This window comes from Stegostoma tigrinum, chromosome 16, assembly GCF_030684315.1.
Source record: "Stegostoma tigrinum isolate sSteTig4 chromosome 16, sSteTig4.hap1, whole genome shotgun sequence".
Lineage (NCBI taxonomy): Eukaryota > Metazoa > Chordata > Chondrichthyes > Orectolobiformes > Stegostomatidae > Stegostoma > Stegostoma tigrinum.
The window spans coordinates 56,864,453-56,887,716 of record NC_081369.1 but is presented as its reverse complement, the minus strand read 5'-3'; the positions used below and the strand labels follow the sequence as shown (position 1 = coordinate 56,887,716).

The 23,264-nt window shown below is 41.6% G+C and overlaps 1 protein-coding gene across 1 annotated transcript in view; it reads left to right on the top strand.

Annotated features, from left to right (window-relative positions):
• The window catches only part of vat1l (vesicle amine transport 1-like), a 193,713-nt gene that overhangs the window by 60,167 nt on the left and 110,282 nt on the right, over positions 1 to 23,264 (top strand). Inside the window, exons 5-7 of the mRNA XM_048546232.2 lie at positions 10,629 to 10,732; positions 10,888 to 10,943; positions 13,092 to 13,286. Of these exons, the coding sequence (XP_048402189.1) occupies positions 10,629 to 10,732; positions 10,888 to 10,943; positions 13,092 to 13,286 (355 nt within the window). The remainder of the gene's footprint in view (positions 1 to 10,628; positions 10,733 to 10,887; positions 10,944 to 13,091; positions 13,287 to 23,264) is intronic.

The window sequence follows — 23,264 nt, the reverse complement described above, 5'->3', positions numbered from 1 at the left end:
TTCAACCTATCCATGCCCTTCTGATTTTGTAAACCTCTACAAGGTCACCCCTCAGCTTCCAAGGCTCCAGGGAAAATAGCCCCAGCCGATTCAACCTCTCCCTCAAACACTTGCAACATCTTTGTAAATCTTTTCTGCATCCTTTCAAATTTAACTACATCTTTCCTATAGGAGATTTATCATTTGATTTAGAAATCCAAGAGCAGACTTCCAGATTGAAATAAAGCAAAGAATTGTGGATGCTGGAAATTTGAAACAAAAACAGAATGTACTGGAGAAACTCAGTACATCTGACATTATGCTCGGAGAGAGAAACGCAGTTAATGTTTTGGGCCCAATGATCTTCTCTTCACAGATGCTGCCAGACCTGCTGAATTTCTTCAGCAACTTCTGTTTTTGTTTGGAGAAGACTTTCAGCATTGGCAGAGTGGAATGAAGAAGACTGTTTTAATACAGTCCATGTGATTTTTGTCTATAGTGAAAAATGCTACAACTTTTCCAGCCATTTTTTAATGTGAAGAGATGGGACTTTTTAATTCCAGTTTATTCATTTCAACAGTGAGCTAATTGGTGAGAAGTCAACATGGTACCCTTTAGAAGTTTAGGATATCTTATGATATTGACTTCTGATGTCAGCTAACACAAAAATTTATTGAACAAAAATTAACCCCAAAGAACTGTGGACGCTGGAAGTCTGAAAGAAAAACAGAAACTGCTGCAGAAACTCAGCAGGTCTTGCAGCGTCTGTGAAGAAAGAAAAGAGTTAAAGTTTCTGGTCCAGAGACCCTTCTTCAGAACTGATGCTGCCAGACCTGTTGAGTTTTTCCAGCAATTTCTGTTTATGTTGCAAATATTTACTGTTTGATTTACGACAACATAACAGTTTTGTTAATTTCATCAGCATTCCTCATGCAACATCTGGCTTAATAAATTTCCAGTAAAATCACTGATCTCTTCTTGTAGTTGTCTCAGCCACAAAGGAAGCCAACTTGAAAAGGAGAAATAGTTCAAGAACATGCTGATGGGAGTACTGCAGCGTTGTAACTATGTTGATGAGTAAAGCAATCGAAGAGTAGGGTTGGGAGAAAATCAATTTAATTGTTTAAACACATCAAAGATCTGAGGAATGCATTCATTCCAAACGTTGCAATCAGTTGTTTCTCTGGGTCACTCCTTACTCGCATCAACCCCCTGCACCTCAATTGTACCATTATCCAGTCCGTTCTGACTGTAGCATGTTGTGCACTGAATTATTTTGAAGAAAAATTAGGTCTTTTTGCATGGCTTTGGTTGAACACTGTCTGTAAATCTTTCAGGCGATACTGCAACATGACAGAGACATTGAATTTTGATCTCCATACAAGTTCCCAGGGATACAAACTATATTTGAATCTGTTTATAAGAAGTAGAAATTTGCCAGAGGGATCCAGTAATGCTGGGTGATTGAAGAATCAATAGGCAATGGGAATAAAGAAACATAATCTAGTCAGAATGGGGTGGAAGATATAAATGAAAGTTAGAATAGTGATGGGGTTGGAGGGTGGGGGAGGGGGGAGTGGCAGGGAAGATAGAAGAGGGAGAAAAGAACCAAGGACTGAGAAGAGGAGGAGAAATTCCTTCATGTAGAGAATGGGAATCTGTGGAATTCTCTGCAATGACAAGTGGCTGAGGCCAAACCGTTGAATCTTTTCAAGGAGTAAAATATGATTTTCGGGTTTAAATGACAAAAGGGTTTGGGGAGAAAACAGGAACAGGGCAATGAGTCGGATGATCGTCCATAATGGCATTGAATGGTTATCAGACTTGAAGGGCTGAATGGCCTACTGCTGCTCCTATTCTCCGTGTTTCCATGGCAGCTGTTTTCAACCAAGCATTTAATCACCTCTCTAAATCTTTCAGTCTTGACATTTGTTTCTCTCTGTGGAATACTTGGGACTTTTCAACAATAATCTCAACAACAGCAACAACAGTAACTTGAATTTATATTGCACCCTCAATGTCCTCAGGCACTTCCCTGAAGTGTTGTTGGATGCAGTTTAAAACAAGGAAAGAGATATTGGGATTGGGAAAGTAAAAACCCTGGTCTATGTTTTAAAGATGGGATTCCAGAATGTGGGGCCTTAACAGCCAAAGGCTTGATCACTGATAGTGAAGCAGAGGGAATCTATAATCCACAGGAGGGTGGAATTGCAGCAACAAGGCTCTGAGGTATGTATGTAGACAAACAGCAGGCTGGAAGAACACAATGAGCCAGGCAGCACCTGGAGGAATGGAGGAGTCAACATTTTCCGTCCTTGTTCCTCCCAACCCCTTTATCTGCAGCTTCCCCAACCCGCAAACCCAATCCCGAAAAAGGGTAATGTCTGAAATGTTGACTGCTCCTTTCCTCCAGATGTTGCCTGGCTTGCTGTGTTCTTCCAGCCTCCTGTTTTGTCTCCCTTGGATTCCAGCCTCTGCAGTTCTTTCGTTTCTGAGATTGTAGGATTGGAGGAGATGTAGCATTGAATGAGGCCACGGAAGGGTGTAAGCAACATGAAGATAAGAACTTTAAGCATTGATGAATCAAGAGATGTGTGAGGCACGTTTTTCACACAAAGGCTGGTGAGTGCCAGAGGAGTTTGTCGAAGCAGACACAATAGTAGAATTCAAGAAGCACTTGGACAAACACATGAATTGAAAGTAAATAGAGGGATATGGATCCTGTAATTGCTAACAGTTTTAGTATGGAAGTGCAAAATGTGTCAGCTCAGGCTTGGAGGGCCAATGGGCCAGTTCCTGTGCTGTACTGTTCTTTGTTCAGTCATGAGGATGCTGGGTAAGGCAGCGGCTGTGGGTTATGACATTGAGAGAAGGAATTTGGATCAGCTAATGATGGCTAGCAGGTCATTTGAAGTTATTGAGTTTGGAAGTAGGAGATTCCACCAGAAGATATACTGAGGCAGAAATAGAGTCAGTTAACAAAGGAGGTGGATGTAGGTATTGATAGGGTATAAGTTCGGAAGCTCAGATTGGTATTAAGGCTACAAAACGTCTGATCCAGCCGGACACACAGTTTGCAGAACAGAAATTATTAGTGCTTAACGTGTAAATAAAATATAATAAATGAGTAAGCCTCTAGCTCAGAGATATTGACACTACTCATTGCACTAGACAAACTTGCATGTTGTTTCCATAGCAAAGTGTTCCACACTTACATCCAGTTTTTGCTTTCCTTTGATATCACATTCCATGCCATTTTGCCCCATGTCAACATTTCCAATATAATGGAAATTCCACTTATTCAATTCCCCAGTCCTCCCTTCTCTCCCTGACTTCTGATTGCTTTGCTCCACCATCTATACCATCCCAATACACATATCAAACATCTTCCCCTCAGCAGCCTATGCCCCCTTCACTCCAACCCTGTCTCTCAATCTTTTTACTCCACCTCTTTCCTTATTCTCTTCATCTTTGACTAATCTTATTTATTCCCTGCCTCGTCCCCTCTAACCCTAACCCATCCCCTCTGGCTAGCAAAGTACTTACAACTCAGATGCAGGCTATTTGGCCCTAAGGCACTGTCATTGGTCAATACTTCCTTCCACCTTCTTCACCTGACCACATGTACATATTCTTCAATTACTTTCTCTTTCCTGTGCTTACATGGCTTCTCAGTAAATACACCCCTGCTTTTTGCTTTAAGTATTCTTTGACTCATCCTAATGATTCTCTGGGTGGAGGCGTTTCTCCTGAGTTCCCAATGAATCAGTTAACTCACTTGTGTGTGGTCAACATGGACTAGTTGGACCAAAGGATCTGTTTTCAAGCTATATGACTCAATGACTCTATGACTAAATAGTCTAATTCTGCTCCTCTATCTTATGGTCTTATGGTTATTTCAATTCAATTGACTAATGATCTGCAAGCTTATCTCTCAGTATTTTTCTCTCTGTCTTTTCTTTTACCCGTCTCAGTTTTTTTTGTTGTTTTACGAAACACGTAGGAACATCGCGGACACAATATGATTTGTATTTATTTCAAGTGGGTAGATTAGATATTTAGCAGCACAAGGTGATTTCTGAGACAAAGCAAAAAAAATGAGATGAGGACGGAGAGACTGTGTATGCGGCAGGGAGGGTGAGATCGAAGGATAAGATGTGATTTGTTTGGCATATCCCCGATTGTCCCTTAAGGAGAGGAATGAGACCAGAGGGAGAGGGAATTCTCTATGTCTACTTTATCAAATCCTTTTATAATCTTGGAGATCTTTATTAAGATCATTCCTTGGGGCTGGAGATTCCAGCAAAATGGGGCATGCCAAAGCTAGTCCCTGACCTTCAGTTCCCTCCCCCATCCTCACTGGGACTCCTTCTCCATCTGACACATGTAAAAGCTGGGGGTGGTGATGGCTGTCCCTCAGTCAGTGACGTTCTTTAGACCACAGAATGTGGCAGCGTGAGATCTGCAGAAAAAGGCCTGTTCACAGCTAATTCTCAACCATCCCGCCTCAAATCTGGTATCCAACAGTGAACTGTTGTAGCCTCTAGCAAGACTTTTAGTGGCACATTGCCTCTCATCATCAGGGTGCTTCTGTCTGCTGTAGGTTAACCCGCAATGCCCTTGGGAAGGGATCCTGACCTGGTGACATTGAAAGAATGACAATATAGTTCCAAATCAGGATAGTGTGTGACTCAGAGGGGGACTTGCAGGTGGTGGTGCTCCTATTTATCTGCTGCCCTTGTTCTTCTACAATGAAGCAGTCCTGGGTTTGGAAGGTGCTGTCTCTGGTGAATTTCTGCAGTTCACCTTGCAATAGTAGACACTGCTGCTACTGGGCATTGGTGGTGGAGGGAGTGGATGCTTGTGGACGTAGTGCCAGTCAAGTGGGCTGACATGTCCTGGATGGTGTCAAGTTTCCTGAGAGTTGTTGGAGCTGCACTCATCTAGATGAGATGAGGCGTGTCTTCCATGACAGATTTGTGCCCTGTAGATAAGGCTCTGAGGATTCAGGAGTAACTTCGCAGAGTATTCCTAACCTTTGACTTGCTGTCGTAGCCACTGTGTTTATGTGGCGAGTGATTGCATTGGATGGCAGAACAGGCTGGAAGGCCTGAATGGCCTATGCCTGCCTTTATTTCCAATGTTTCTAAGAGTTCTAAACTTTATAAGCCTAAAATGTGACAATTTCAAACATTCGGCAACCAAAAGACAGCCAAAGAATGAAGCACCTCTTTGAGCAGTTAAGGCACAAACACAAATTTTCCACTCTCAAGCAAACTGATTGAAAGACGTTGCTTTAAGAACACTTGGATGTTTTCCATAAATGAACAAAATAAATCCCAGTAATTTGGCAGCGACCAGGAAAACAGATGTTCCAGGTTTGGGTGCTGCAATATTCTTTCACCTCAGGGACGTTTGTTTCAAAATTGCATCAAGATATGTAGACTTTTGATGTCTTTTAAGATACCTTGCTGGAACAAATTAAAGCAATTTCAGAACCGTTCTCAACTCACAGAATAAAATCGGTCTCAAATTGGACATTTTGTTTTGTTTGTTAAAGAATCTTACTTTGTCAGCATTATGCTGGTTAAGTAATACATGAAAAAGAGCCGCAAGCTAATTGATTTATGATACAACCATCAGGGAAATACTTTATCATATCTATGAGTACCAATGAGTAACCGGAACGCATCAAGATTTCCTGCAGTTGAGTTATGCCGTGACTGTTTTAATAAAAAGCTGTGATAGGATACCTAAAACACAATATGCCAAATTTTCATAAAACTTTAACTATTCTTCATTTTAATTCTTTATATCCTTCGTTCTCTCCTTTTGTTCATTCCAGTGTTCCCTTCTTTCTCTTCCTTCTCAGTTTCCTTTTTCTTTCTTTCCTTTCACGTTCCATACCTCCTGCTTCCTTCCTTTCTAAATCTCTTCCTTTCCACTTTACTCTTGCCTTCCCTGATGTCTTTGTTTTCCTGACTCATTCTCCACCTTATTAATCCAGCTCTGATTAATCCACCATTTCTAATGTCAAGTACACAGCAAGTTGGAAGAAGACTGTGTTTCAGTCAGATGAAAGTTCTTACCTTCGTCAATGTTTTCTAGCTTCTCTTCATTTACTTAGACTTAGAAGCTTCCTACATCTAGTGACACAAGAGACAGATGTAGCAAGATAATAAAATGTGAGGCTGGATGAACACAGCAGGCCCAGCAGCATCTCAGGAGCACAAAAGCTGACGTTTCGGGCCTAGACCCTTCATCAGAGAGGGGGATGGGGTGAGGGTTCTGGAATAAATAGGGAGAGAGGGGGAGGCAGACCGAAGATGGAGAGAAAAGAAGATAGGTGGAGAGAGTATAGGTGGGAGGTAGGGAGGGGATAGGTCAGTCCAGGGAAGACGGACAGGTCAAGGATGTGGGATGAGGTTAGTAGGTAGGAGATGGGGGTGCGGCTTGGGGTGGGAGGAAAGGGTGGGTGAGAGGAAGAACAGGTTAGGGAGGCAGAGACAGGTTGGACTGGTTTTGGGATGCTGACCTATCCCCTCCCTACCTCCCCACCTATACTCTCTCCACCTATCTTCTTTTCTCTCCATCTTCGGTCCGCCTCCCCCTCTCTCCCTATTTATTCCAGAACCCTCACCCCATCCCCCTCTCTGATGAAGGGTCTAGGCCCGAAACGTCAGCTTTTGTGCTACTGAGATGCTGCTTGGCCTGCTGTGTTCATCCAACCTCACATTTTATTATCTTGGATTCTCCAGCATCTGCAGTTCCCATTATCTCAGACAGATGTAGCACATGTGAATGCCTATAGTTCTTCCAGGAGCAGGTCACCAGCCTATTGTCAGAAGCTTTGGCTTGAGGGATGTCACTCTGCATCAAGTGTTGCTAACCAAGAGACTCATGAATTTTTATTGTCTGCAAAGGATATACAGGCTGATTATCAACCTGTTTGGCTGCATCATGAATGTTCATTATATTCCCATCAAGTCCACAAGTGCATCACAAACATGAAACTCAAACCTCTGATTCCGAGATAAAAACAATGTTGTTGGAAAAGCCCAGCAGGTATGGCGCATCTGTGAAGGAAAGAAATGTTTTGGGTCCGGTGACCCTTCCTGAGTTCCAGAGACATGGTTGCTGCCCACTGCACGAGAAAAAAATAGGTATTGTTTCTTCACTTGCCTTCAGCTTTCCCTTTGACACCTCACCCCGTCTCATTTTGCCCCAGGTCAACTTTTCCAATCACCCATTTAGTACTGTCCTCCCCTCCACTTATCCAATTTTCCAGTCCTCACTTCTTGCCGTGATTCCTCACTATTTTCAATATAAGTCATTATCTTCTGCCCCCTCAGTCTTATGCCCCTTCTCTCCTACTGTTCCTCCACCTTTGTCCTCTCAAGGTCCATGCTTCATCCCTCAGCTCCTTATTTTCTTCCCTTGATATATCTTCTTTGTTTCCTATGTTATCCCTTTTTCCCATCCATTGTAGCTTTCCCCTTTACTTGTTACTTTGATCTGTCTCTCTATCATTTCTTGCAGCCCTTATCCAATGTGCTGAGAGTAACTGCAGCATAGTTGAGTCATTTCACATTGAATGCTGAAAGGCCCGCTCTTGCTGATATGTTACTTGGCAAGAGGTAACCGGCAACAATACTGCCTGCTGTAGAGACAAAAGATGGATGACTGAGTCAGACATTAGTAATATTGATGGCACTACATTAGCAGAACAAAAAATGTCTGATAGAAGAGGATAATTGAAGAAATATCACTGAACGCATCTATTATACTTGCGGGAAATTCATGTATTTGCAAGACATTTAATATTTTATGAGCAGGTCTACACAACATTATACAAGGTGAGTTAAAGGATATGTTACGAAATTGCAAAAAGGAATTGTGGCATTAAGCCACAAGAAAATTCCTCCCAACTTCTCAGGCAATTCAGGTCACACATAGCAGGAGTAAGTGAAGGAAATTCAAGTGTTTGGAGTTGTTTCAACAACACTTTCGGATGCCAAGGAAGGGCATTTCCAGGAATAAAAACCTTATGGTTAAGATGACAAGAGATAATTGAGAGGATAAAACCTCACAGCTTGGGATTTTTATTCAGGTCCCATGTTTTTCAGAGATAGTAGGAACTGCTGATGCTGGAGAATCTGAGGTAACAAGGTGTAGAGCTGGATGAACACAGCAGGCTAAGCAGCATTCTGAAGAAGGGTTTGGACCCGAGACGTCAGCTTTCCTGCTCCTCTGATGCTGCTTGGCCTGCTGTGTTCATCCAGCTTTACACCTTGTTATCCCATGTCTTTCAGAGTTTTGATTTGCAATAAACTGATCAATGTAGACATTGCGAAGCCCTTGCTAAAGTTGTCATTTTTCTAGTGATCAGAAACATATCACATTGACCTCACAGCCTATTAAACATTAGCCTCCCTCAGTTCCTGGTTATAAGCTGGAACCAACGTAGAGGTAAGATTCAGATTAGCTGTGTCCAAGTTGAGAGTCATAACAGTCTCAAGAGCTGAAAGGGTTCTTCCTGTCTCTATAAAGGAGAATAAGTCTCATTTAATCTTTCCTAATGGGTAAAGCAAGGTGATTTTCTCTGATGTTGAAGCCAGAATTTAATGCCCCACCTCAATGCAGATTTGGTGCTGGGTGGTATATTCAATTAGACAGGAAGGTAATGCTTAAGAACCGTTTTACCCCCACTTATTTCCAGGACAGGAAAGCTCAATTAATGACTCTTTAAGGCACTCATCCCACCATAAGCTGAGAGGAAGAGACTGTACTGTGCAAGAAGCCTGAAAAGTAAACCTTCAGTAGGCCTGGGGTCCCTTATTGTCAATCCATGTTTGAGGGACATGGAATCAAGAAAGCAGGCCTGCTGAAAATCATCCCCTACGTTCAGTGCTAACTCCCCCTCTCTCTGTCTCCTGTGACCCACCTCCTACTGTTACTCACCTTGGATCCTTTGTGCTAAGGGTAACTAATTCTAGGCCTCAGGTGGGCATATTACCAGCAGTAGGTCATTGCTTCTGATTGCCCAATGAATCTTGGAAGTAGTTTGGGGAATGTATTATTTCTGCACGGGGGGTCTTTAATCCCACAGAAGTCCCACTGCTGTCCAGCTACCTGCCTGACTGGCAGAAATGTTGTGGCCCTTCATAAAAGTAAGCGAAGTGGGCTTCTTTTGGGATGACATGATGGCTCAGTGGTTAGCACTGCTGCCTCACAGCACCATGGACTGGGGTTTGATTCCACCCTCAGGTGACCGTCTGTGTGGAGTTTGCACATTTTCCCTGTGTCTGCGTGGGTTTGCTCAGGGTGCTCCGGTTTCCTCCCACAGTCCAAAGATGTGCAGGCTAGATGGATTGGTCATGGGAAATTGCCCGTAGTGCTCAGGGATGTGTAGGTTAGGTGGGTTATAGGGGAATGTGTCTGGGTGGAATGCTCTGAGGGTCATTGTGGACTTGTTGGGCTGAAGGGCCTGTTTCCACTCTGTGGGGATTCTAAGTACCTTTTGGGTCAGACCCCATCACCTGCATTAAGCTTCACCCAGAGATACAAGTTCTTATTTCAAAAAGATTCAGTCATTTCATATAATGCCCAGTAGCCCATTAATTAGTCTGCAGGCTGAAATAAGTCAGTTCATCTATTTTGTTTATGATGGTCCTGATCAAAACAAGTTTTCTTCCTCAGTGAATGAATCTAGGATTATTGAATCTCCACAGCGAGGAAGCAAGCAATTCAGCCGATTGAGTCCACACCAACTCTCCAAAGGGTATCCCACCCGGTAACTGAATTTCACATGGATAATTCACCTAACCTGCATGTCTTTGGACTGTGGGATAAAACCAGAGCACTTGGAAGAAACCCGCACAGACATGGGGAGAACGTACACATTCCACTCAGACAGTCGCCTGAAGGTAGAATTGAACCCAGGTCCCTGGTGCTAACCACTGAGCCACCACGTTGCCCTATTTGGGCAGAGTGTATAATTATTTTGTTGCCTATCCCTCATTGCCCTTGAGCAGGTGTGGTGAGTTGGCCTCTTGAACCATTGCTCCCAATGGAGTGTAAGGACACCCACAGCATTGTTAACGAACTCATTTCAGGATTTTGACCCAGTGACAGTGAAGGAAAGCCCAGTATAATTCCAAGTCAGGCTGGGGTGGCACTTGAAAGGGGACTTGTGGATGGCTCCAATGTATCTGCTAGCCTTGTCTTGTGAGCTGGTGGAGGTTGCTGGTTTGAGTAGTGCTGCCAGAGAGGCTTTTGCAAATTGTTGCAGTGCATTTTACGTCTTGTCCACATTGCTGCCAATGTACATCTCATGGATGGAGTGAATTTTGAAGATAATGGCTTGAGTGTGTATAGGTGCGATTATGCATGAACTATCTAGCAACATGAATGACATAGAGGGACATGATAGAACACCAGTTTTTCTGTAATGACTGGTGTTTGTCAGTTGGCAGTAGGAAGACTGAGATTGTTTTGTATTTTTGTAGCATTAAGTTAATGGTGTTGGATGATGGAACATTGGCATGAGGTCGTTGGTAGAACTGGCCTCTTAATGTGTGGTAAATTCTGTATTAGTCTAAGTCTAAAGATAGCTTCCATAGTAAGGTCTATTTGTGGTTCCATTGTAGAATCTCTCCAGATGGAGTCGACATTGTCCTGGATTGCCTGTGCGGTGAAAATACCGGAAAGGGTCTTGGGCTCTTGAAACCACTTGGAACATACATTCTGTACGGTAGGTGCTGCACTGGTTCACACCCAGTGAGTACTTCAGTCTGAGCATGTTTCAGAAGCAAGTATTTAAATAATAAATGGTTTGTGTTGTTGCATTAATGTGGAAGAATATTCGTATCTTGCAAGCATTACAATCGTGTATTCACCAAATTCCAGGCTCATCAAATATGGTTACCGGAGAAACAAAAAGCTTCTTCAGCTTTGCCAAATCAGTAAGTATAAAAAAATTAATAATTAAGTAGTATGTTGAGTTTTGGCTTGCTGTGGTAAATGCGTATGTTTGTGTTATGTGTGCAGTTATGTTATTTTTGGCAATAGGGCAAGAAATTTCTCATTTAATATATTGTAACTTTACTGTGCTCTGATGCATAACATATAGTTTCCACCAAATAATCCACTTCAGCCAATGGCTGATTCCCACAGCAAAAGATCTAAAGAAGCTTAAGGAATTTTAGCATTTAAACTGCTGGAAGATATTAAGATTCTCCATTTTCGTTGGCATGACTGGTGTTCATCAGTTATCAATGTGCATTCAATGACCCTGAAAACATGATTATTGTTACGGTAAGAAAATTGAAGCTTTGAGAATGTTTTGTATTTTTGATGCTTTAAGCTAAACAACAACAAAAGTAAACACAATTCTAGTTTTATTTACGAATAAAATAATTTACTTGTACGCATTCTAAAGATTACACAGACTTTTACAGCATAAAAACAGGCCATTTTGCCCAACAAGTTACTTTTTGCACATTTGTTCATAGTTGGCAGAGTATAGTCAGTATTCGGCTAACACTTGCTTGCAAAGCCCAGTGTACTTTTAATGTGATTTCATGATTGGGCAACACTTGCTGAATAGTGCTGAATTCCATAATATATATCTGCATACAGCCAACTTAAGATAACACAGTCAAGATTGTAATTTGTCTCATTTACACTTGCTCGAGATGCCATGCATTCTCACACAGGAACTTGTTCTTTACAACCAAAAGAATGTATTCAAGCACTGTATCCTTTTTAAATTACCTGTGAGTGTGGGATATCCTATAGTACCTCTTTCCTTTCTGCAATTAGAATCAACTTGCCAATGACTGGCGTCCTTTTGTCTAGTTGTATAAATTGTCACAATCGTTTGAAATTTAGCATTCTGGATTTTCCCTGATGTGTGCGGGGGAAAAGGCAGTATAGAAGGAGGCGATTCAGCCTCTGTGCTAGATCTCCAGATAACAAAATGCACTTAGTTCCATCTCTCTACTTCTTCCCCTTTTAAGAAATATTCATTCTCTGCACTACGAAGAGACTGTACTCATTTCTGTATGTCCACTGGTCGAGACTAACGGTCAGCTCTCCTGGAGAGTCATGGTGGTGGGTGGTAATATTAGGCTGTGCCAACATAATTCAGTCTCCATTTTAAAGCCAGGCAACCTGTCATGTTTCAACATATTTAAATGATTTTGTTTTGCCACCCACAGTTAAGTTAAACAAGAACCAATTTTGAAGGAGAGAAGAAGAACAAAGAGTTTTCATGATAAATTGGAAGAAAAATTGACAGAAGTATGCTGAAAATATGACAATAGGCAATGAGGTTTTGTCTATAAGAAGTGAATATGAACATATTAATATGTGAACATAACAATTCCTGTCTAACCACCTAGTTGAGGCAAATAGCTTAGATACTTTTAAAGGGATGATAGATCGATAGATAGACAAATAGTTAGATAGATGGATAGATAGAATGTTAGAGAGACAGATAAACAGACAGACAGGCAGAAGGTCGGACAGACAGATGCATGGATGAATCGATGGATGGATGAATGGATACAGAGAAAGAAATAAAAATCATGCTGATGGGATGACATAAAATAGAGGGGGAGGCTTGTGTGGGGCATAAGTACTAGCATGGAGCTGTTGGGCTGAATGGCTTATTTACATGCTATGTCCTCATTGTAACTGGACCATTGAGTGTAAAGGTTCAAGGTTAACCTTAACTTTTCATGGTAAACGTACCCTCTGACACACTACACCTTGATGAACCCTTTATATTAATGCCTAATTCACGTAAAAGGAATTTTCTAAGTGCTGAATCCCACCTTCAAAATAAACACACAATCTCATTTTAAAAGTACCTTTTGCTTTTTCCTTTTATTTAGCCGAATAAGTTAGATTCATTAAACCATAGCCCATGATGTACCTGTAAATCAGTAAATAAAAACCCTGTTGTGCTTGTAGCTCATTAAATCATAATGTCATAGCAATGTCCTGCCCATGCTCATAGAATCATTGAATCTGTAACTCAAGGGAGAAATGCAAGGATGACCTCAAGATCAGCTAAATGAAAGTGAACTTTCGTTTTCCTTTTACAGTGGTGGCAAGTTGAGAAAGTGAACCCCATTAAACTCTATGAAGAGAACAAAGTCATTGCTGGATTTTCATTGCTTAACCTCCTCTTCAAACAAGGTCGGGGAGCCCAGGTGAAAGCAGTGATGGATAAGCTCATATTGCTGTACAACCAGAAGAAGATCAAACCCTTGGTGGATTCATTATGGGCCCTGGAGGAGGTAAGGATGTCATGTTGTGGAGATTGTTTGTTAGTGGCTGAGATGAGAGACAAGCTCTCTCAAATCATAGTAACTGAGCACATGGGTTGACCCCGAATTTTCTGCTAACTGGTGCAGTTTCCTTGAATTTGGCTGGACCAGCAAAATTGATACCAAAGTCTTTAACTCATGTTATGTTGAATGGTATGAGCAGTGGAAAATGTGTTAATGGAACTAACTTATGTAAACCATAACAATGAGGAAGCCATGCCTCAACTGATTTCATGTGCAATAATTCTTCAATTTAAGAACTTCTGGCACATTAAGAATTTTTACATTTGCAGAGAAACTGCAAACCAATAAGAAAAGTCAACAGTTTGCATAGTTTTTGATGTAATTTAAAGTTGAGCTGCTCACAACTAGTGGTTAAGACACTGAAGAAAAATACTTTTCCTTTGTGATGCACCATTTTCAATTGTACTGTTAAAACTGTACCACAGTATGATTCTAATGAGAGCAAATAACTCACCATGGATTGCAGTGATGAAGTACATGCTATGCATTGTTGTTGAATTCTGGGAAGCGGGCGCTTTTCATGTGTCTCTCTGTCAAAGGCATAAGGTTCTGCAGTAAACTGTGCTTGTCAGTGAATTAGATTAAGGTGTAGTTTTTGATTTATTTAATGTTCTTTACTTTCTGTGCATTTTACAATGTAATAATGATGTCAAAAAAGGGTTTAGTTTGACATTAGTTTGCATTAACAATGGTTTCTGTTAAACCCAGTGGATTGTGCTTGCTGTTTCTCATTGTGGTCAGTACTGTGGAAACATCACAGAACTTTGAAATTTCAGAGCTTCTCCATTCTCATCTCATCGAGGTCACAGAGTTATTATGGCATGGAAAGAGAACATTGTGTTCACGCTGATAATCTAACATCTATCCAGTAGGATCCCATTTTCCAGCACTTAACCCATAGCCTTATATGCAATGGCATTTCAAGTGGTCATCTAAATGCTTCTTAAAAACATTGAGGGCTCTTGTTTCAGTCAATCTTTTAGGCAGTGTGCTCCAGACACCCTCAATTCTCTGTGTCATTGTCCAGCAAGTTTATTTAAAATCATAAGCTTTCAGCAGGTCAGGTCGCCTGATGAAGGAGCAGTGCTGTGAAAGCCTGTGATTTTAATGAATCCTGTTGAACTGTAACCTGGTGTCATGTGACCTCTGACAACACCAGCATCTCCACATGATGAATTCCCTGGGTGAAAGACATTTTCATAAAATTCCCTCTATACCTCCTGCTCATTACCATAACACTATGTTCCCAGGTTGCTGTCTCTTCTACTAAGGGGAAATATTTATCCCTATCTGCTCTATTTATGCCACTCATAACTTCGGACACTGCAGTCAGCATGTCCCACCGTTCCCTCATCAACAATCCCCAGTCAAACTTCTCTTTTTAAGAAAAGCAACCCCAGCCTATCTAGAGATAGTGGGAATTGCAGATGCTGGAGAATCTGAGATAACAAGGTGTAGAGCTGGATGAACACAGCAGACCAAGCAGCATCATAGGAACAGGAAAGCTGATGTTTTGGGCCTAGACCCTTCTTCAGAAATTGGGGAGGGGAAGGGGGCTCTGAAATAAATAGGGAGAGAGGGGGAGGCCGATGGTAGGTGGATAGAGGAGAAGATAGGTGGAGAGGAGACAGACCGATCAAAGAGGTGGGGATGGAGTCAGTAAAGTTCAGTGTAAGTGGGGAAGTAGGGAGAAGATAGGTCAGTCCAGGGAGGAGCTATCTTCTCCTCTATCCATCTTCTATCTGCCTCCTCCTCTCTCCCTATTTATTTCGGAACCTCCTCCCATTTCTGCAGAAGGGCCTCGGCCCAAAACGTCAGTTTTCCTGCTCCTGTGATGCTGCTTGGCCTGTGTGTTCATCTGGCTCTACACCTTGTTAGCCCAGCCTATCTAGGTTTTGTTAATTACTGAATCATTCCTGCTCAGGTGTCTGCTCAGCTAACTCACTGGAAGATGGTAGGGAAAAGTTTGATTATACCTCTGCCTATGAGGATGGTGTAGGTAACTAGGAAATGACCAATGAGCTTCTCGTCCTTAGGCCTGTGTCAAGCTCAAACATATAGGGGAATGCGTTAGTTGGGAGACAAAGCCCCAGAGTGGAAAGCCATTTAAAAATAAGGAAGAATACTTCGAAATTAATGTGCTCGAGCCCTGCTTTGAGGGATTTAAAACACATTAAATGTGTCATTGATAGTAGGAAGAAGGGTCTAGATCCGAAACATCAGCACTCCCGCTCCTCTGATGCTGCTTGGCCTGCTATGTTCATCCAACTCTACACCTTGTTATCTTAAATGTGTCATTTACAATTTTTTCTCTTTTCTTTTCCTTCGGGGATGGTTAACAGCAAAATGGCAACTTGTTTTCAACTTTATCTAATTTTCTTTAGCATTTTTGTGGAACAAACTGAACTTATACCAACATATCTACCAAAAATAGATGAAGTGCCACAGTAGCTCAGTGGTTAGCACTGCTGCCTCACAGTGACAGGCAGCCATGTTTGTTTCCATCTTCGGTTGACTGTCTGTGTGGAGTTTGCATATCATCCCTATTTTTGCGTGAGTTTTCTCTGGTGCTCCGGTTTCCTTCCACAGCCCAAAGATGTGCAGGTTAGGGTGGATTAACCATGATAAATTGCCCATAATGTCTGGGGATGTGCAGGTTACATGGATTAACCATGGGAAACACAGGGGGGATGGATCTGGGTGGGAAATCTTTGGAGGGTTGGTGTGGTCTGAATAGCCTACTTCTGCATTCTATGATTATAAGAAGTATCATTAAGTAGGGCCCCCAGTCGGCTAGACTGATCTGCTGTCTTGTGAAAAACATGCCTATGCAGAGTATAAAACATACCTGAATTTCCTTACAATGACAGTTCCTGTAGAATCAAATTTTTACTCTCAGTTGACATTAAAACTGCAATAATTTTTCTATTTGATCTGCGATACTTATTCATGTAGACAGCCTTTTAATTCAGATTCAGAATGTTAAAAGTATCGATTTGGGTATGCAGTCCCTGTGCACCAAGATTTTCTTGTGTGGTAATCATTTGATAAAATTGCAGGAATTAGATACTAAACTGGAGTAGTTCACTTTCTTGATTAACCCGAGATCCTCTCGCATTGTGTGGAATAACCTAATCAGGGCCTGAACTGTAATTTTCACCAGCAGTTCTGAGCAGGGAGAAGCAGTCTCGCCCTACCATATCAACCCAAACCTACACTGAGCAAGAGCTTGAACCAAATTGAGGTGTGTCAGTTCGGTCCTAGCTGGACGGCCGAATTGTGATGCCAATAGAGCGGCTTCAGTTCCTACATCAGCTGAGGTTTCCATAAAGGTTCTGCCTTCTAAACCTTGCCCCTCACCTGAGATGTGATGACCTTCAGGTTGTACTCACCACAGATGGTCTCTGTGTGTGAGAGAGCAGAACTATGGTGACTTACCAGAATTAAGTGACTGAACAAAGTCATTTGGAAACCAAAACAGTGTTTTTCGCACAAGGAACATTAAACCCTGGACCTTCCACTGTGTGGGATATTTCTCCTGAACTTGAGTGGGATTTCTGTTACTGCAGCGTTTAACTTCTGTCATGGTCAAAAGTCACACAATTCCAGGTTATAGTCCAACATTTTTATTTAAAATCACAAGCTTTTGGAGCATAGCTCCTTTGGCAATGCTCTGAAAGCTTGTGATTTTAAATAAATCTGTTGGACTATAACCTGGCATCTTGTGACTTTTGACCTTGTGCATCCCAGCCCAACAACAGCATTCCCACATCTTCTGTCATAGACTGTGCCCCTGGCTTCCCTGTACCAACCTTTCTCCTGCTCAGCGAATGAGTTCTAGTTAACCACACGGTGTTAAGTTGCATGACAGTTTTAGTTGGGACGTTGTCATCTTAAAAATGCCCACCCACTAAAAATTGCTCACTGTTGTCTCCCCGAGCTGCTATTGTTAGATGGCTGTTTTCTTGCCAAATATTTAAAATTGAGTCCCAATTATTTCCACAGCTTGGATATATGGAGAGGTTGAGTCTGTTTGTAATGTTTAACGGTCTGATGCTTGAAACTTTTAACTTATCATGATAATTGATGTGGATGTTGCTTGTCAATCCTTAATTTGAAAAAAAAAAGCTATATTTCTAACAGATATATTACATCAGTTCACATTTATAGCAGGCTGTTTCCCAAAGAGAGGATATGGAATAAGTGCTGTTTATGTCAACCAAACATTGCAGCATAATTTGTGTTTGGTGCTATTTTAAGTGGGGCGGGGTGGACTGAGACCAAGTTAAATTGTTAGCTGCACTCTTACTGTCGGCTAAGGAAATAGAACTTCCTACAAAAATATTTGCAACTGAACTTTGTGTACCAATTCAAACAAAAGTTAAACATTGATGTTTACAACAGCTTGCATTATTATGGTGTTCTGATGGTACATTGGGCTCTTCGCTTACTTTTGGAAGAACAAATATGAAGTTTAAGAAGTTCTTAACTTGGTTAGTTGAGTAGCCTGAGGATTTTCCAAAAGTTTGGTCAGAATAATAATTAAACTGAAGGCAGTTAAGGCCAAATATGTGAGACTACATCATTGGAGACAGCCTTGTTTCATTTGTCAACCTCCAGTCAAGTCAGCCTTCCAAAATACTTCCCCAGTTGTCCCTTTGCAAGATATAAGATGCATTCTGTTCAATCTGTTTAGAACCAATTACTCCCTTTGTATGGCTCAGCTGAGAATAAGTTAAAATTTCACATAAAAGCAGAAGGTGCTGGAGAAACTCAGCAAGTTTGGTAGCATCTGTGTAGAGAGAAACAGAATTAGTGTTTCAAGTCCAAAGTCTCTCCTTCAGCACTGAAGCGGGCTGGAAAATGATGGGTTTTTTGACAAAGACAAAGGGAGAGGAAGAGGGTGTGGAACAGATGGTGAGGGTGCTCACAGCAAAAGACAAAGGGAGTTCTACTGGTGATCAGGGAGTGGTGTTGATGCAAAATAAGGGTGGATGGTTGGTTTAAAGAAGCACAAGGACTTCACCTCTCAGAACCTTGGGCAGTGAGGAGGGAGGAGATAAAAGAACAACTGCAACACCATCTGCAATTCCAAGAGAATGTGCATGGGGATGGAGTGATGAGGGAGTGTTAGGAATGATGAAGATGTGGACCGGAAGAGAACGGACACTGCAGAATGCTGACAGCAGATGGAAGGGCCAGATGTGTAACAGTCTGCCACAGATGGTGGAAATGGTAGAAGAAAAGAAATACAAGTAAATTGTGGCTTCACCTTGAATGTGTGTTTGGGTCTGACTTTACATCTCTGTCTCTCTTTCACCACCATTAGCACTCCCTTTGAGTTTTGCTCTGAGCACTCTCACTATGTAGTCCACTTGTTCTTCCTATTCACTTCCTTAACAGCATTTAAACTATCATTTCACTGCTTCCTTCAATTCAAGGAGTAGTCTTTGATTTGATTTGATTTATTATTGTCACATGTACCTGGTTAAGTGAAATGTTTTGCATTGCATGCAGCATAGGCAGCTCATACCAGGCGAAGATCATAGGGTGATAGAACTGAGCGGGGAATACAACGTTATGGCTCCAGAGAAAGTGTACAAAAAGCAAGACCGACATTAAGAAAATATTGTTAGCAATTTTAACAGACTCAGAATTGAGGTTCAAAAACACAGAATAGTTATAAGAAATGTAAGAATTGGGTTGCTGTAGAGAGCTTGCTCTGTGTCAGTGCTACTTTGATCCAGTATCTGTCATTAAACTCGAAACATTAACTCTGTTTCTCTCTTCACAGATGCTGCCAGACCTGCTGAGCTTCTCCAGCAGCCTCTATTTTTAATTCAAATTACAAGCTTCTGCAATATTTTTCTTTTAACGGATTCCATAATCTTGCCTTGTATAAAAATTACATTTTCAATCCTCTTCACCCTTCTTTCCTTCTCCATAAACAGATTTTTTCGTGCAATTAGACTGAAACTTTAGCAATTTCCCTGGGTAGTTGTGGTGGTGAGGAGGCGGTACAGGCCTAGTGGGTAACATAGTTCCGTGTTATAGTGGAAAAGTATGCCAGCGGTAACTCCCTGATACTCATTGAAGTAGTGCCAAATGGGATATATTACATCCACATGTGAAGGCACATGAATGAGTGATGATTTATTGTCACTTGTAGTTGACAATGAACCTTGAGATGGGACCTCGACTTAAAATTTCATACAAAAAACACGTCTTCTAACAGTATAGCACTCTTCCAGTAATATACTGGCACGTTAGACTTAACTTTTGTGTTCAGTCTCTGGAGTGTGATGAAACATGTTGTCAAGAGCTGGCGATTGGCAATATTTTAACCAAAGAAATCCTGCTGAAGAATCTCCCCAATATAATTCCTGGCAAAAAAAGTTTTTACAATTAAGTTGCTGAAGGACATTATTACTTTAATGTGAGTTGTCATTGTGGATGGTGAAGGACATCTGTTTAGTCTAATAACAGAGTCTCATTGCAATATCGTTGGCAATACCTTCTGGTTTATTCCAGCTACAATTTGGAATTGAAGAAGATTGGAAATAAATCTGAGAAAAAAGTAACATGAAATGTTGCCAATTCCTGTAATGTTGTGGTGTGTGGTAGTGTCTCTATGTCTGGGTCAGGAAGTCCAGATTCATATCTCACTTGCTCCAGAGGTGCATAATAACATCTCTGAACAGGTTGATTAGAAAATATCTGTTAGCTGTGTAGCTATTTGCTTGAAAGAAAGACAAAAGGTGTATTGTTTTGATTAATTATTAATGCTTTCCCTAAGTTTATAGAGTGGGCAAATATCCGTCAGGATCACCATTTTGTCCTCTGACACTTCACGCTCAAAATTAAGTAATAATTCTCTACAGTATAGTACACTAATAAAAAACAGTAGCTGAGTTTAAAGAAACCACAAAGTGTTACATGTAATGTATCCACTGTGGCTCAGTTGGTAGCCCTCTTGAGGACATGTCTAGTCATAGTCCAGGGTCTGAATGCAAAACTTAAAGCTGACAACTGATGTACTGCTGGAAGAGTGCTGCACTGTTGCAAGAGCTATTTTTGTGTGAAAAGTTAAGTCGATGTCCCGTCTACTGTCATATCCCTTATGACACTGATTCAATGAGATCAAGGGAGCTATCTCTAGTGTATGGACACTACCTTTTTCACTTAATCAACATTGCAAAAACAGATTATCTGGTCATTGTCACATTATTGGTTGTGCGAGTTTGCTGTGTCAAAATGGTTGTTGCATTGCCAACATTGCAACAGTGACAGTTGCACAAAAGTAGTTAATTTGGCTGTAAAACACTGACATGTTTGGTGGTCTTGGAAAGCACAATACAAATGCAACTTGCACTTTCCTTTTCTGACTTTTTCATTCTGATGGAAGTGTTGACAAAATTGTCACTGGCTTGTTTATTTCAATGTACAGTCCCTTCTATGTCGTTGTCTGACTACAGACATTATCTCGATGGGAACATGGGTAGTGATCATAGAATTAAGCAATATCTGCAGAACGGGAGTTGGCAATTCAGCCCATTCACCTCATGCTAGCTTTTTGAATGAGCAATTCATTTCGAGCCATTCTTGTAGTACACCAAAGCTTACATTCATTTGAGTAAATATTAATAAGCTTCTGAAACTTATGAAGAGAAACCATCTTTGACAGGCTCAGAGTCCAGTTCCTTGTGAACTTATGTCACTATAACGCTATTACATCTTTCACAGTAGCTCAGCAGCTGATCTTGTAGTAACAACTGTTCCTCCATACCTCCACCTCCCATAGCCCTGCACGTTCTCTTCATTTGCAGATGATAAAAAAAAACTTCCTCTTGAGCATTTCAATTGAACTGACCTCTACTACAGTAATGAGAAGTACATTCCAGATCCTAAACCCCGCCCACTGCTTGGAAGAAGGTCTTTTGCCAATTATCATAAATTTGTGCTCCCTGATTCTTCATCCTTCTCTGAATGGGAATGGTTTCTCTCTAATTACTCTGTTCATTTCTCTCTATTCATGATTTTGAACGTCTATCAAAACGACTCTCAACCTGCTCTTCTTCATATAAAACAATACTAACTCCATTCACATGCCCAAAATCTCATATTCCTGGAAACATTTTCATGAATGGAATGTCGAGGCTCAGTTGATTAGCCATGGGAAATGCAGGGTTACAGGGAAAAGGTAGGGGTTGGGTCTGAGTGGGATGCTCTTCAGAGCATCGGTGTGGACTGGATAGGCCAAATGGCTTGCTTTGACATTGTAAGCGTTCTGTGATTCGATAAATCTTCCTTACCCTCTCGAATGCCTTCAGATTCTTTGGAAAGTATGCTGTCCAGAACTAGACACAGTGTTCCTGTTGAAGCCAAACTAATCTTTAATTTAGTTTTAACACAACCCCCTTCCCCGAATGCTCTGTACTTTGATAATAAAGCCCAGGATTCAGTATGCTTTATTGATCACTCTGTCAACCTCTTCTGCCACTTTAAATGATTTGTTTATGTATACACCACAGTCTCCTTACACTTGCACCCCCCTTTAGAGTTGAACCCTATATTTTGTATTATCTCTCTCTGTTCTCCCACCAGAATTACTCACTTCTCACTTCCTTGCAGCAAATCTCATCTGCCACTTACCCATTCCTTGTATCAATTTGTCTGCGCCCTTTGCAAGTTCCACACTCTCCTCCGACAGTTCAATACTTGAGCTGAAAGGACCATTCTTTGTTGGAATATCTGGCAGGTCAGCCGGTAAATTGAGACTAACGGATGAGGTGCCTCCACATTCTGGGTCACATTCCTTTTAGTTTTCCAGGGCTTAGCTTAAAGAAAGGTCAGCCCTGACCCAACCTGATGGAGCGGAAACTTCGTTTAGCTGACAACTGAACTGACCCCTAGCGACTAGGAATTCCATATTTGACTAGAGGTCTCAAGGATGGGTGATGTGAGAAAGAAATGCGTTGTGCTGGTACAAACTGGCTGAGCCTCACTGTATCACCGGGGAGACAGCTGGTTTAAAGGCCATTTGGTAGACCCACTTGCAGTTTGCTGCCCATAGAGCTACTTCAGTCCATTTTGTTCACCTGGCTTGGCAGGTCGGTTATTCAGTGTCATTCCATGACATTTGTTTTTATTCAGTCATGTGTCCGGCCAGCATTTATTACCTGTTCCCAATTGCCCTTGAGTAGGTGGTGGTGAGCTGCCATCTTGAGCCACTGCAGACCATTTGCTGTAGGTGGACCCACAATGAGGGAGATTGGTGCTGCCAGCTGGTGCCAATGTTGGGTGAATATTTCAGGTCCTGCCCACTGACACTCCAACAATGCATTGATCCTAGGTAGCAACAGTGGCAACTATTTGGAAGAAACCAAGCAAACCATTCCTTCCTAACACTCTGTAACTCTCCTCTGGCTTCCTAGTGGGAAGGAAGTAACATGATGACCCACTAAATCATGACTGATTGACATTTTATCGATACTTTTACTGTGTGGGTGACTCAGATTGTGAAATGGAAATGTCACATAAACAGGAAAGAGCAGATTGGTGAGTTGGTACAAATTTAGAATCAAACGCAATTGAATAATGGGACAAGCTGTGAGAAATAGCACAGCGCTGTCACAGGTAGATAGGATAGTGCAGAAAGCATTTGGTACACTTGCCTTTATTGGTCAGTGCATTGACTGTAGGAGTTGGAAGTTCATGTGGCGGCCGTACAGGACATTGCTAAGGCCACTTCTGGAATACTGCTTTCAATTCTGGCCTCCCTGCGGTAGATGGTGTGAAACTTGAAAGGGTGCAAAAAAGAATTACAAGGATGTTGCCAGGGTTGGAAGGTTTAAAATACAGGGAGAGACTGAACAGGCTGGGGCTATTTTCTCTGGAGTATCTGAGACTGAGGGGTGACCTGAT